The sequence below is a fragment of the Plasmodium yoelii genome (genome assembly GCF_900002385.2).
Source record: "Plasmodium yoelii strain 17X genome assembly, chromosome: 13".
Classification (NCBI taxonomy): domain Eukaryota; phylum Apicomplexa; class Aconoidasida; order Haemosporida; family Plasmodiidae; genus Plasmodium; species Plasmodium yoelii.
The window spans coordinates 1,732,457-1,748,766 of record NC_036185.2 but is presented as its reverse complement, the minus strand read 5'-3'; the positions used below and the strand labels follow the sequence as shown (position 1 = coordinate 1,748,766).

At 22.1% G+C, this 16,310-nt stretch overlaps 6 protein-coding genes across 6 annotated transcripts; 3 read left to right on the top strand and 3 right to left on the bottom strand.

Annotated features, from left to right (window-relative positions):
• Positions 1–119: 119 nt before the first annotated feature.
• PY17X_1338700 (conserved Plasmodium protein, unknown function) lies at positions 120–3,603 on the top strand (the record flags this gene model as incomplete). The annotated part of the gene is made up of 2 exons (XM_022957177.1): positions 120–3,106; positions 3,429–3,603. The coding sequence occupies 2 exons, from the start codon at positions 120–122 to the stop codon at positions 3,601–3,603; spliced, it is 3,162 nt and encodes a 1,053-aa protein (XP_022813638.1).
• A 440-nt stretch (positions 3,604–4,043) lies between these two features.
• Positions 4,044–5,798, bottom strand: PY17X_1338600 (uncharacterized protein; the record flags this gene model as incomplete). Its single annotated transcript, XM_718708.2, has 1 exon — positions 4,044–5,798. The coding sequence occupies one exon, from the start codon at positions 5,796–5,798 to the stop codon at positions 4,044–4,046; it is 1,755 nt and encodes a 584-aa protein (XP_723801.2).
• Positions 5,799–6,867: 1,069 nt separating this feature from the next.
• PY17X_1338500 (RAP protein, putative) lies at positions 6,868–8,057 on the top strand (the record flags this gene model as incomplete). Its single annotated transcript, XM_022957176.1, has 2 exons — positions 6,868–7,750; positions 7,852–8,057. 2 exons carry the CDS (start codon positions 6,868–6,870, stop codon positions 8,055–8,057), a joined length of 1,089 nt encoding a protein of 362 aa, XP_022813637.1.
• A 1,368-nt stretch (positions 8,058–9,425) lies between these two features.
• On the bottom strand, positions 9,426–12,494 carry PY17X_1338400 (cGMP-specific 3',5'-cyclic phosphodiesterase delta, putative; the record flags this gene model as incomplete). The annotated part of the gene is made up of 6 exons (XM_022957175.1): positions 9,426–9,949; positions 10,052–11,394; positions 11,518–11,675; positions 11,805–11,959; positions 12,073–12,218; positions 12,436–12,494. 6 exons carry the CDS (start codon positions 12,492–12,494, stop codon positions 9,426–9,428), a joined length of 2,385 nt encoding a protein of 794 aa, XP_022813636.1.
• A 1,983-nt stretch (positions 12,495–14,477) lies between these two features.
• Positions 14,478–15,227, top strand: PY17X_1338300 (mitochondrial pyruvate carrier protein 2, putative; the record flags this gene model as incomplete). Its single annotated transcript, XM_022957174.1, has 4 exons — positions 14,478–14,577; positions 14,664–14,786; positions 14,896–14,970; positions 15,130–15,227. The coding sequence occupies 4 exons, from the start codon at positions 14,478–14,480 to the stop codon at positions 15,225–15,227; spliced, it is 396 nt and encodes a 131-aa protein (XP_022813635.1).
• A 549-nt stretch (positions 15,228–15,776) lies between these two features.
• PY17X_1338200 (conserved Plasmodium protein, unknown function) lies at positions 15,777–16,118 on the bottom strand (the record flags this gene model as incomplete). Its single annotated transcript, XM_722243.1, has 1 exon — positions 15,777–16,118. The coding sequence occupies one exon, from the start codon at positions 16,116–16,118 to the stop codon at positions 15,777–15,779; it is 342 nt and encodes a 113-aa protein (XP_727336.1).
• Between the last annotated feature and the right edge of the window lie 192 nt (positions 16,119–16,310).

Here is a 16,310-nt window from a genome sequence, read left to right as displayed (position 1 = left end):
AAAAAAAATGGATATACTTCAATTAGAAATTATTAATATTGCTATATGTAAGTAGGGGCTATACATATGTGTATGGAGTCATACACTGTGAAAAAAAAAGTATTGTCATTTCCATCAAAATGGGGAATGTGATTTATATTTGTGTTTTTGTTTTTTTTGTGATTTCCTTAAATTGTAGCAATGGGTACAAAAGAATAAATAAAAAACCGTATTTTTTTGTTAACCTTAGAAATTGTAATAATCATAATAATAATAATAATAACATGTTTAATAATAATATGCTTAATAATGAATTTTTTAGAACAAACAGATATGCAACAAAAATAAAAAATAAGTTAAACAATATAAAAAATATACATGTAGGAGAATTAAAAATAGGGAAAATATATGACATAAAGGATAATAATATATATGTTAAACTAAAAAATGATAGTGAAGATACTGTAATTATAAAAAGAGAAAATAACTATTTGCTGGAAAATGAACTTTTATATGATTATTTATTAAATAAAAATTTGATAGACAATAAATTATATTCAAAGCTTATTAAAAAAAAAAGTAACGAAACAGAGGAAGATGAAATAAATAAAAATAATTCAAACAAAACTGATGATTGCATTGTTTTAATTAAAGAAATAAATAGCACAAAAAAAATAATCGGAGAATTGTACACTAACGAGATAAGAAAAAGAAAGGAAAAAATATATGATAAACTAAACGAGCTAAAGAATATAGAACAAAGAATTTTTATAAAAATTTTAAAAAATGTAAGAAATAAATATTTTATAGTTTTAATAAATGATTGTATAAAAGGATATTTATTATATGAAGAAAATAACAATGATCCAGAATATTCGAATTTATTAAATTCTAAAGAAACTCAATTGAGTGATAAAAAATTAAGTGCATATATTATAGACGCAAATAAAAAACTCGAATATGTTTTTTTATCATTAAAAAAATATCCTAAAGAGGATTTAGAGAATAAAATACAAGCACTACAACATAACATAATTATAGAAAATTTATTCGAAAATAATTATTTTAAAGGAGAAATATCTGATTTTTGTAATGATGGTAATAATATAATAGTAAAAATTTTTGACAATAAAAAAAATGATATTAAGGTAAAAATAAAATCTCATAATATAATAAATACTAAAAATATTCTTCGCAATTTTGATTATCTAAAAAATAAAGTTATAAATAATGAATTTTTAATGCGAACTAATTATAGCACACAAAATTATAAAAATGCAGAAGATAAAACTATTAATTATAATAAAACAACCACACAAAGGGAATATTATGATGACGGAAATATAGCGAATACAAACAAAAATAATATGTCACCATTTACTAAAAAAGAATATATAGACAACTTTAAAAAGTTCAAAGAATGTTACTATGGTTGTAGTGATGCAGATGCGTTAAAATATATAAATGTAGATGATTATATATATAAAAAAGAAAATGTTATTTATGTTAGAATAATAAATAAAACACTTGATAAAAATTTGTATGAAGGAAGTATGAAAAATTGTGATATTATAGATCATAACATATATGAGCTCTTAAAAAAAATATCTAGTAAAAATAATATTATTACAGAATATAATGAAAAATTAAGATATCCTTCTAAAGTTCTTGGATTTTTTAACAACTATGTTATATTATCTACAAAAATATTAAATCCTGATGTTGGATATAAGGATAAAGAATCAGATGATATTTCTGATAATAATGAAGAAAAACAAATAAATCAAATAAATGTATCTAAACATCAAGATATCAAAGATATTATAACAGTTATTGAAAAACGTTATATAGATTATGAAAATCTTAAAATTGGAGACATATTTTTTTGCAGATTTGACTCTGTAAAAAGGAGAAATATTCGAAACACATTTAACTTGTCTAATAGTGAAATTAATAAAATATTTCATTCATATTTTAGAAACGACAAAGATTTTATAACCCAAAGAAGGAGAGAAAAAAATGTGTATCCTCGATTTAGCACCGACTCGAATTTGGAAAATATTGCCATTGATTCATATACAAAATTAGATGGTGATGTTTCTGATAATTTACCTATATATGATGATAATTCCTTGGAGGAAGAAGAACAAGAAAATAATTATAATGAACAGGATAAAAAAAAAAATAAAATAGAAAAAAACTTGTCGCAACAAAATTTTGAACAAATATTTTTCGAAAAGCATAACATATATATGATGAGAACAGAAATACATGAAGATACAGAATATCATTTAAACAAAAATAAAGTTGATAAAAATTTCAAAACATTGAGACATATATGTGATAATTATTATTCTGGTATTAACAAAGCATATAGCCGTTATCCAAGTATACGTGAAGAATATATATTAAGATATTTAGGTAAGGATGATTATAAATTATATCGAAAAATTGTACTTGAATATTTTTCTTCGAATGAAAATTCATATAAAGAATTATTACAAACTGATTGTGAAGAATTAGCTAGCTCAATTTTTGATTTAATTTTTGAAGATCCAGAAAGTTTAACTATAGAAATTATTAGAAATTATAATAAAGAATTATTTGAAAAAGTCGAACAACTTAATATATATGAATTAAACTTTTTGTTAAAAGATCTAATCAAATTAAAAAATAAATTATATATATATTCATTTGCACATGACACCAAATTAGGTAGAATGAATTTACTTCTAAACAATCAAAAGCCAATAAAAAAAGATCATATATTAAACTTAAAAGTTGATGAATTAATAAAACAAGAATTATTAAAAAAATATAATAATATTATTTATCCAATTGATTATATTAAAAATTTAATATTAAAAAAAAAAAAAGAAGAATACAAACGTAATAGTAAAATGCCATTAATATATATCTTAGCCGATGAAACTATAAATATTTATGAAAATTCCGCAAAAAATGTTAAGCCATTTACTGAAAAAGAAATCGAAGCAATGAAATCACATATTATGAAAAAGAAAAAAAGTTTATTTGCTCCTTCGAATGACCAAGATGATGATTTCAGAAGTTCTTTATTTGATCCTGAAAACAGCCAAATTAGGCATATTCTACATATGATAAAAGAGTAAGAAAAACACAGATATAAAAATTTACATCATTTTTTTAGTTGTACACATGAAATAATATGTGGATAGTATCTCTGTATTGTGCATATATTTCTAAATATCTCATCAAATTATAACCATTTAGTGATTTTACCTTTTTCTAAATAAGTTTATAACATTGTATATTATGCATATGCCCTCATTGTCATGTATTAATAAATATATATTTTAATTGCATACCTTTTACTAACACACATAGTGCATATCTATGTATTTATAAAAGTTTCGTTCCCATATAAACAAACAATTTCATATAATTTATTTCTGAATATTTCTTTGCAGAGATTTAGAAAAACAAAAGAAAAAAAATAAGTTGGAAGAGGTAGATCGAGAATATGAAGAAGAACAAAAGAGTTATACTGATGCAACAGATTTGTATAAAACATATCCTGAATTAGAAGAAATGAATAAATTAGCAGAGGATATGTTTTATATGAAACTCCCCTTTGTTGAATGAATAGAAAAAAAAAAAAAAATTATTTTAGTTTTTTAAATTTTGTTTCGAGCAAATGATTCAAAAATGGGTATGTAAAAATTCATATAAACATAAACACGTGCAAAGATATGTTCATATATCTACGCATAAGCACACATGTGTATAATTTTATATATACTCATATGTGTATAGCTTTTTTAGCTTAACTTGAGGGCAACTTAAAAATTGTTTGTTAAGATGAAAAATAACATAATTGAGATTGTAGCTTTTCGCTTATCTAAGCATTACTATGGTAGATGCATAGAAAAACGAAAGGTTCTCAATATTTCACACTTAATATGTAAATATGGAAACTTTGTTTGCCCAATTTTACTTCATTTACATGGTTAATTCATTTTTCTATGTTATATTGTTTTTTTATATTTTTTTAATATTTTTTTAATATTTTTTTTGTTACAAACTCATTCGTATGGAAGATTACCATTCAATATTTGATTAACATCAACCAAATACCATCCAGAGGATTTTAAATCTATAGAATCTGGAGATTGTAAAGAAAAAAACGGGTTCTCAAGCTGATTCTCAAATACTAACTCTAAATTAATATTTTTAAAATTTGTTTTAATAAAGCAATTTTCTGTAAGCGTATTATATGCTGATACATCATATGAAAGATTAACTAACACGTGCATACGTGTCGTAACACCATTTTTAATTATATTTGATAAAAATTTCATTCGAGTAGTATTTTTTAATAGGGCAATATCTTTATTATCTACACATATATATTGATATAAAAATTTTTTAATGTTTTCTTTTTTTATTCTTTTTCCATCATTTCGAGTTATGCCTAATATATTATATATATATAACAACTTTATATTATCGATTGTTATATTGTCAAAATGTAAATTTAAATTATGTTCTTTTAAAATTTTAAATATTTTTAAAAAATAGTCTTCTAAATATATATTTGTCATTTTAGATAGTTGTTTTTCATCTAATTCTTTTATTGTACTTAAAAAGGTATTAACACATAATTTTACTCCATCAAAACATGAATGTTTTAAATTTCGTAAATCTTCACTTAATATATTGCAAAAATAAAAGCTTATATAATTTCCTAGTATGCTAGATGGTTTTTTACTTTTATATAAAAAAAAATTGTTTAAAAAAACTTCTATTTCTTTTTTATTCGAGCTGCAATTTATCTCGTTTAGAACCTCGTAAATGTCTTGTTTTATTTCTTCATTATTTTTATTGTCTCGATTATTATTATTATTATTATTATTTAGGCTGGTATCAATTGTGTCATTTTTATTATTTTTTTCTTGTGGAGAATTTGAACTAACATTAGAATTTAAGTTAAAGTTATTTTGCGTTATCATTCCCAGATTTGTAGAGCTATTACACATGGTATTTACAATACCATTATCGCTAACTTCTTTGGCCTTTAAGGTATTGAATAAAGGAACTTCATTATATATACTACTTTTGCTAGTATTAGAAAATTGTGTAAATTCACTTTCAACATTTTGTGTATTATCAGATTTACTTAAAAAATTTATATGAGCTGATTTTTTATTTTGTGTATAATTTGGATTAATATCAGAAAAATTGTTATGATGATAATTATTGTATATTGTGGTATCCAAATTTAAGTTGATATTATTATTGTTATTGAAGCAGGTAGTCTTAAAATTAGTGTCGTCATCTCCGTTTAATTTTATTGATACTCGTTCTTTTTTGTTTGTATAATTATCAACATCTTCTATTTCTCTTTTTAATTTCGCATCTGTTTGATCTATTTGAATTATTAAGTTATTTTTTTTTATGTTATTATTACCTAATTTGTTATAATATACATTGCTTGTATTATTGTCTATGTTTTTTATTTTTTTTGCAGGTGATTTGATTTGTAATTCATTTATTTGTTTTTTTTTATTTTTGGGGGCATATAATATTTTACCATTTAGAACATATGCATCCTCATTATCATTATTATTATTATTATCTTTTATAATATTTTTATTCTTTTTAAAATTTCTTAGCTTTATATGTTCTATATTTTTAGTTTTTATTTCTTTGTTTTCAGATATGTTCGTAGTGATATATTTCTTATCAAAAAAAAATTCTATGCATTTTTTTGGCCTACCCCAAAGCATTTCCCCATTCACAAATATATTGCGAGCAATCATTCGGAGATGTTTGTCCATTTCTGCAATACAAAACAAACTAATGCATTTACCTAGCAACAGTGAAGATTAAACAAAGGGATAGAAGACATCGAAATGGATCAAACAATAATAACTTGGAAATGTAACGTGATAAATGAATACATAAAATTAACAATATATATATATATATATATACATATATAATGATGCAAAAAAAAACACGCTTGTAACTTTTGGTAAAGCCAAAATATATCCTCGAAAGATATATTTCGCAATTTTACAAAATGTTTATATTTGCTCTTGCATTTTTTCATTAAATATTATCTTATCCATACACTCAAATATAATCAAATCACTATATAAGTATAGATATGTAAAAATAAATACATACGCCCATATGAATTCTGATATATGGTGAAAATAATAAAGTTTCACTTTCTCATAATTTCTTATGAAAATTCAAATAAGAGTGTATGTTGTATAATTTTAAGAAACTATTACTTAAATTTTTTTTTTCAATTCTTATTTAATTTTGGAAAATGGAAAATTCTTAAATTTGGTATGCATTATTTTTTTCCAACATAATTTTATGATTTTTTTTATCGTATTCACATTATATGTGAAATATTTTCAAATTTGTTATAAAATTAAAAAGTGCAAATAATACCAGCAATGATAGTCAACGTGTTTAATTTTAACTCTCATTTTAAAAATTTTCATTGCCATTTTTAAACCATCATTGTAATTATATATATATTTTTTTTTTAACCTATAATATTAATTTTCTAATTTTACATTCTTATAAATGTAAAGAATTTTTTTAATTATTATACATTTAATTGGTAATAATCAGGATTTTTTAAAATTACATTTATGTTGTATATGAGAATATATACAAAAAAATATAACCGCTGTTGTTGTAAGTGATAATTATATATTATACCAGTAAGAAATAGTATATGTATACATATTAAAAAACACATGAATTTTCATTTATAATTTTTTTTTACTAGTTAATTGATTGAATGATTTAATTTGAGGGTTATTTTCCATCCCTCAGATATATCATATATATTCCCCCATACATATATATATTTACATATATATAATGGTTTTGAGAAGAAGTAAAGATGTGTTTGCAAAATCTACACAGTGTAGACGTTTTTGCAATAATAGGTGCTTGAATTATATACAAGGGAATAAACAAATAGAATATAAAAATCATCATAGTTTTAAGAATACAAAAAACTTAAACATAAGAAATAATGGAATAAATAATTTTGAAAAGGCAGCAAAACAATATATTGCAACATATAATATTGGAAACCCTTTTTCAAATAAATTTGAACACTATAAAAATAATTTTTCATCAAATAATTTTAGCAATTTCAATGATGATAATAATAATGGAGAAATGAGAGAAGAAAGCCATAAAAAACCAAATGAACAAGAAGACAATATAAATATGAGTAAAGATAATATATGTGCAGAAAAAACAAATGAAAATAATAATATTGATAATGACGACAATCAAGGGCTGTCAAATAGTGATCAAATAAATAATGAACTTTTTAATGATAAAGATTATTCAAATAATGTTAATAATATAAATAATGAAAATAATAGCGAAGGTATAAATGACAAAGATACAGATTATACTGATAATGCAGCAAATACACATTCTGAAAATGTTATGGAAAATGATGAAGATATACCAAATATTTTTGATGTTGATGAGAATTTAACTGAAGAAGAGAAAAAAGAAAAACTAAAATTAATAAAATTAATTACTGAAAAATTAGCAGGCCCCTTAAAAACAAATAATGAAAACAATTTAAAAACTGATGAAAATTCAAAGAATGATGATGACTTCATTTTTGCTGACAATCGACCAATAGCAATAGAGGTTGATGGTCCTTCACATTTTTATGCCAATAGTAATAGATATACTACCTACACAAAACTTAAACATAGAATTCTTACCAAATTAGGTACTAAAACTTGAAACATGAAAATAGTGCATATACACGCATATATTTTTTCACATATATATAATTATATGCATATATATATATTTTTTTTCATTTTGTAGGATATAATGTTATACATATAAGTTACTTTGACTGGAGAAAGTTGAGGAACAAAAGTGAAAGGGAAGAATTTATTTTAAAAAAACTAAAAGAAAAAAATGACGAATTTTTAGACGAAAATGATAGAATATATTATAACGAAAGAATGAAGATGATTAAAGAGGATTATATGAAGCATATGGATGATAATAAAGAAGTGAATAATTAAAATGTTAAAAAATATTTTGTTCTTTTCTAATTTATATATATTTTTTTTTTCGTCACTATAGTATATGCATTTATTTTGTACATACATGTCTATGCGCATGAATAAAAACTAGTTTGCTTTAATTAAAAACATGTAAAATGCTAAAGTATGATATTCTACTATCATTTGTATATATCCACAAAAGGATACTACATTTTTATATAAGCAATAAAATTAAATGCTATTAATGTATATGTTGTGAAAATAATGAAGTATAGGTTAAGAAAAATACATATGATGAATCCTCAAATAGGCTAAATAAATTCGAGAGAAAAATATTTAATAAAATTTCATAAAAACTCAACAAATTCGAAAAATTCAACAATTTGCTCATGTGTGTAACTCCCAGTTTAATATTAGCTAGCTCTACCCAATTTTAATTATTCATAAGTTATTTAAATAGTGATGGTAAAAAGGATAAATAATAATTTATTTGATTTCATTTATATGAAATATATTGTTATTCACAAAAGTTTTTTTATTTTTTTATATAATTTAATTATTTTATATTTTACATACTTATCATGATTTGATATACGTATGTATGCACGCATATATATATATGCGAAAAAATCTATATTACTACGTATTTACTGAAACATATTTTGTTTTATAAGGTATATAAAAATATTATTATAAAATAGAGAATAATAAAACGACATATATACAAACATTTTATGCATGTGTATACAAATACGTATGTTTTGTCTAAATTTTTAGTATAATCAAATAAAGATATCAGTAATATTAGTTCAAAATAAAAAGGAGAAACAAATTTTATAAAAAATACAAACATTAAAACTTTGATAGCATATTCTACAGTATTATTGAGGCGTTAAATATAAAAAAAAAAGTAATAATTAAAATTAATATTGACGAATGGTTAATTTCCTCCCTTAACATTAACAAAGGTGAGAGGAAATGCAATTTCGAAGGCGCCTGAGATGGATATACATTCTTGGGCATATACAATACATTTTCGTCTGTTATAAGAACAGATACATGTTAAAATTCGTCAAAATAACAAAAATAATATTTAGTTGTAAATACTGACAACATATAGAGCCACATTATTTCGGAAAATAACCCGGAGTGATATATGATATGTATTTAATCTTTCAATTTTATATTTTTACCATTTGTCTATTTTTATTCATCTTTTACTATTTTATTATTATTTTTAATACACTTCGCTAACATACATATGTAGGCAGTCAAAAAAAAATATAAAGCAAAATAATTCCCCTTTCCTGGTATCTCTTTTCTTATATTTTGAATAATTTTCTTATGAGTAAATAAAAGAATGTATACAAAGATATTATAAACAAATCATCGCTTATTTTTCTTTTCTTTTTTTTTTTTTTCATCAGATTTTTCCATATTTTTTTCATTAAAAATATTTTTTGTTAATGAGATAACGTCTTCTTCAGCAATATCTAACAACCTGATACCTCTTAGCAATTGTTGTTTTTCTAAATTCTTGTAATAATCTGTTCCTTTCATTTTATCTGTGTTATAAAATAAATTAATATTTTTTTCTAATAATTTCCATGTTTTTAAATTTACATTTAAATTGTGTAAAACTTTCTGAGTAATTTCCTTATTTGCTTGTTCTATAGATTGGAGTTCTTGTATTAATGGCATGACAATAATTTCAAAAAAATAAACTTGGGTGCTTGGTATACTTTTTACAAAATCATGGTGATGTATAAAATTTAGTTTAATGTAACTAAAATGGTACTCATTTATATTATTTATATTGTTAGAATAATTAATATAAATATTTTCATAGTTGAATATCATAGCATCATCAATAGACTTGTCATTTAGGATTCCATTGAAATTATTTGGGTCTGTTGAATAAGAAAAAAAAAAAAAAAATAATGCATCATATAATATGTTATAATATATTATGTCAATTTCTATGAATATCTATTTCCAAAAACGAGACTTACCAGTGTCTTTGTTTTTTCTGTATATCTCCTCTACTTTCTTCTGTGAAAAAAATTCCTCACTTACAAGCATTGTCCACTTAGCATGATCTCTCCATTTTAAACAAGTATGTCCTATATCAGCCAATTTGATATTAATTGTCCCTAAATTAATCGCATCCCGATCTGCAACATCAAAATTTTCACTTCTTTTTCTTTTTTTAAATATATCTAAATATTCAAAATGGAGTTTCATATCAGTTGATATAATTAATTCGATAATAAATTTTCTCATATTAGTATAATTATTTTTATCAACTAATTTTGTATCTTCATTATTAATTAAAAAATCAAAGCCTATAAGTTGTAGAATCGAAAAAGTAATACTACAATGATAATTTTCTAAAATACTCATATCATTATATCTTATTGATAATATATGATTTGTTTCGGATAAATATGCATTTGTTTTTCCTGGATGGCCTACATCATGAGCTATAGAAGCTATCAAATAGCAAATCATATATGTATTATTTAAATGCTTATCGAAATTTGTTATATGAGCTAAACATTTGGATAAATGACAGACTGTTGCTCCATGGTTAGCATTATGATATGGATTAGGAAAATACATGCTATTTATTAATAACAAAAACAATTTTAATTTGTGTTTTTTATTTTCATTATTTTCTATATATGGACTAATTAAATGATAACCTACTTCTAATATAACTAATGTTGATTTTCCATACTCAGAATCTATAAACGAATAATCCCAATTTCTTCCTATTTCATCTGAATTTATTTTTTTGATATTTTTTAATACTTCTGCTTCATAAGCTATTTGCAAAATGTCTGATTCATTCAAGCGTTTTTTAATTTCATCAAATGTTTTCTCTGGGCCTGTATTTTCTTTATTTTTTTCTATTTTCAAAATATCATTATTGCTAATTGATATTTTCTTTAAAAAATAAGAAACTGAACAAAAATCTTTATAACAAGCATTTATAGTAAAATCCTTAAAAAACAAACTTTTGTCAGAAAATAACATTTTGGAGTTGTTATATGTCTTATCATTTTCCTTATCTATGTCCACAGATATAGACTCATTTTCATTACTACATTGCGTTTTTGTATCATTGGTTGGTTTGTAATTATTTTGTAGAAATTCATTAACAATATATAATAATATTCTGTTTCTTTTTTCTGCTAGATATCTTAAAAAAATGAACATCATTAACACTACGCTTAAAATATACATACTAATAAGTTCTGATGAATTTTCTTCCTTTTTAAAATCTGTTAGCAGAATTAGTATGGTAGTACCAATTGCGTATAATATCATAAATATGATACTTACTATGTACCTGAAAAAGATATACAGAAAATGTACAGTTAGAAAAATATATGAACAAATGTTGATTTTCTTTAAAATAAACATTAGCTAATATATAATGCATCTATTTTATGTCGATTCTTTATTTATCTACTTTAGAGTTGGAAGACATATTATACAAACTGAATCTATGAAAAAATGAATGTATAAGCTTAATTTGTTATTATAAGTAATAATTTGTATTGATCCCCCTTTTAATTCTTCATTTTTTTTCGTAAAAAAATATAGAGACAAAAATTGAAATATTTGGTTCTGTTAAATGAGGTGAGAAAATTAATCAAAATTTAATGCATATATACAAATGAATAGTGATATGGATAGCATATAAATAAATCATATTTTTTTTTAAATTCCTAATTTGCATTAATATGGGTAACTTACTATAATGATATATCCGATAAAGAGACTTTTAGAATAGAAATTTCGTGGCGAAAAAAAGTGAAACTTTATAATAACAATAATATGCATTATGCAGTTCAAAACAGAAAAAATGAAAACAAATATTTCCATCAATGTTGCATCCTTTTTACTTAGATCTACAATTAAAATGAAAAATAGATAATTTGATATGTATATAATAAACATAAATGCATATATTTTAAATACATTTTACACATATATCAGTTATGTTATTTCTCTTTGGTCTTACTAAAAGAAAAACTAACGAATTCTATCAAAATGACTAAAAGAGATACTACCAAGTGAATATATATATATTCTTTCGCATTATAATTCCTTAAAACATTGTATTCTATTTCGTTTTTTTTGTTCGTAAACTGAGGAAATATACAAAATCTGCAGGAAAAAGAAAACCACAATGTATGACCAATTCATGTTATATTATACAATTACTACTATTCAATAAAGTTTAATTATTATTTTTGTATATAATGGATAATTAAGGAAAATCTTGGTTGATAATTCCATATTAGTATGTACACACACATATATATATAGATAGATATATAAATTTCTTCTCATATGTTTTATCACAAAATAAACAAAAACCTACTTCCTTTTTATTAATCCCGTCGTAATTTTTTCCATATGTTTCTCATTTTCTTCATCCATTTTTTCGTATTTGTATTCATTCAAATATATATGTTTAAAATGTCCTATACACTTGTAGGAATTTATTCTCTTATTTTTTTTTTCAAAATATTTATAGTATAATGATTAATGCATGTGTATAGTACACAAAAATATATATCTATATATGTATTTTTTTTGTTTTTTAATTTAAACATTTCATATTCTATTTAAAACTTGTAAAAAAACGAAAAGGAAAAAGACAAGCTTTATTAGTATCCATATTTTTTATTCTTATCATAAGTGTTTTTCTTTATTATATATTTTTTTTTTCATTTTTTCTCTTGTATATTAAGGTTTTGATAATTTCTTTTTTCTATTTTGAAAATATCAAACAAATTTTGGAAGTATAATAGATTTAAATTTACAATTCTTTTAAAAAAACGTTTAGCATATACACACATTGGAATTTTCCCATGCCTCAAAGAATTATATTATATATATATATGTGAATATATGGACAATATGCCTATATTCATTAAAGGAAAGGGAATGTACTTATTTACATAAATTCAATAATTTAAAAAAATTATAGTCTCTAGTTATAAATTTTTTATATTTACAAATGTGGTTTTGCATAAAAAGTTTTTTTCTCAATATAAAAAAAAATATTATAAAAAGACAAAAAACATGTTTGAAAATATAATATTATTTTTTTTCTTTTTTATTTTTTTATTCTACATAAAACGCTGCGGAGGGGAAAAAAATATTTTTATTTTGACAATTTTAGCAATATGCTAAATTCCAATTTTGGAATTATAGTAAATGCTGTAGTTACGTATGCGTGTATATATATATATATATTATATAGATATATGTACACACACACGCAATCATGAGGAAGTATCCCACTTTTACTTATTTGCGGACATATAAACTTGTCTATAGAAAATAAAATTAAAAATATTTTATAATAGTTTAAACAAATAATAAATTCGAAGAAGTTTAGTTATATATTTTTTGTATTATTTCGTTGACGAATTTTTATATAAGTGTAAAAATTTTGCGATTATCATTTTTTTATTTAATTTAAACAACTTATTTTTATATGTATTTGTTCTTATATTTAGATATAGGAACACTTGTGTAGCATTTCTAAGAACTTATGCTAAGAACAACTATTTCATATTAGTTTGGTTTTATGTTTTTTTTATTTCGTGTTATTTATACATTGATAATGAGATAAAGTAAAATACGTAAATTTTATTTTCGCTATTTTGTAGCATAATTTTATGAAAAATTTTCCAATCGTTTTTTCAGAATAATTTGTTGGTTAATTGGTTGAAGGAATAATCAGTTATTTATTCCATTTTTATATTTTTTTTCTAAGCAAATTTTTTCATTATCATTTTTATAAAATGTGACAAAATGCATATGAGAAATTTGGTAATACCCCTATTCTTATAATATATGTGTGTGTGTTTATATTATACCATATATATTTACCTTTTTAATATTATATTTATTTAATAAACCAAATAATAATATATATTATTGTTTCGATATAAATTTGTTTTATTTTATTTATTTTTTTGGTGATATACAATAATTTCAATGTTTATGTACAAATAATACATAGTATCATTTAATAATTATATGCATTTTTATATATTTCATAAAATGATCTTTGACATAATATGCAAAAAAAAATAATTTAATTCCTCATTTTTACATTAAGAATGTAAAATAATATTTACATAAAACATTAATTTTTATAATACTTAAAAACATGTTTGACATGGTAAATATGATATGAAAGAATAAGTATCAAATTGTGTTTCATATATTTGTATTATTATTATTATTATTATTATCTCACAAACTTGAGAATTACAACTACATAATTACGAAGATAATTATTTGCAATGCTTTATTTATATTACAATATTTTATAAATAGACAGCGAAAATACTTAAGTACAACCCAGCAGCTTCATTAATTATATTTTATACTTCTCTTCATACAATGAATATAATTAGAAAAGTTTTTTATCCAAATATTGTCCCAAAAATAAAAAATCATATTGCAGGATGCAACATTAACAATACTATAAAAAAGGCATTTGGTAAGAAATAAATGCGTGGGTATACATATAAATTATAGGCATATTAAAAATATATTCACATATATATACATAACATTAAATTATAGTGTCAGACACAGGCCTCTTAACTATTCATTTTTGGGCCCCAACCTTTAAGTGGTCAATATCTCTAGCAAACATTGTTGATATAAATAGGGATCCTAAACTTCTATCTCTCCCACAACAATTTGGTAATTTAAAAATAATTTTATCCCTATTACTTGTTTTATATTATCAATTTAGATGTGAACATTATTACTTATACAATAAATTGTTAATTTCTTTGTTTAAAATGGTCAGCCATAGGATTAACTGGATTATTATTTAGCAGATTTGCATACGCCATTAAACCAAGGAATATAAATTTAATTACAAGTAAGGCAATTTAGAAATAATATGAAAATAGTTGTCTTTAATTTTATATCCAATGTCCTTTAAGCTGCATTATATGCACACACATATTTATTATATATTATGATGACATTCTAATACTCAAAATTATACCTGTTTATATATTTTTCATGTTTTTAATAGTTAACATATTTATGAGTGTAACAGCTATGTATCAAATTACGCGTATTGCCCTATATAAATATAATAGCATAAACAACGAGAAGGAAATTAAAGAATAAAAAGGACAATAAATTATAAAAGAAGGAATAAATAAAATACCTTATAGTTTGACAAATAAATATGTTTTTTTTTAATTTCATATGTGTGTTTATTTTCAAAACAAAACAATTAATCTATGATTTAAAAACAAATTTTACTCTAAAATGATGAGTTGTTATATAGCACAAAAAAAGTTTTAATAAATAAAAATGAGAAAAAAATTATAAAAAATGATTGGAAAAAAAAATTGTATTGTTTAAAATTTGGGATTGAAGAACATTTATAATTATACTAAAAATAAAAAATAAAAAAATAAGCATCAATTTAATAGTATGTAATATTATTCAGATAGCATATATGTATATATTGGGCCTCTATATATTCCATAATAAAGCGATACATATAATGTCCATATTGTAATGGCATCCCTCTTTATATAACAATATTACAATATTAGCTAAGCAAATAAAGGCATTTTATATATCAGACATAAAGTACTAAATAAATATGAACCATGTATATAGGCCATTATATGATATTTTTGTTTCTTGATATTTTATTGCAACTGCTTATTGCTTCACGGCTTCATTATTTATAATATTTTTCATTTTTTTAACCTTTTCCTTAATTTCTTTCAAATATTTTCGGATTAATTTTTTTTTCTTAATAAATTTATTTATATAATTTAATCTTAATTGTTTTTCTTTTTTTGAATTTGGGAAAACAAAATTTGAAATTTTATCTTCCATTTTAATACGTCTTCTTATTTTCTTTTTCCATTTTTGCTTATATTTTTCTGTGATTTGCTCCCTATCTGATATTATGTTTGACCTAATTTGATTTTCTATTTCACTATTCAAATCAATTTCAAAGTTAAACTTTTTAACATATCTCTTTTTAGCCGCTACCATTTCGATTAACTTATGTAGAAGAGTGCGGATTTATAACACAAAAACTTAATGTATAATCATAACTACATATATATGTAACAATGTTTTATTTATGCGTGAGGGAAAGTTAATCTAATTATACATATTTGCTATTTTTTCTCTGGGCAAATGATAACTAAAATTATTATGCTATTCCATTATCCAAGGTTTTAT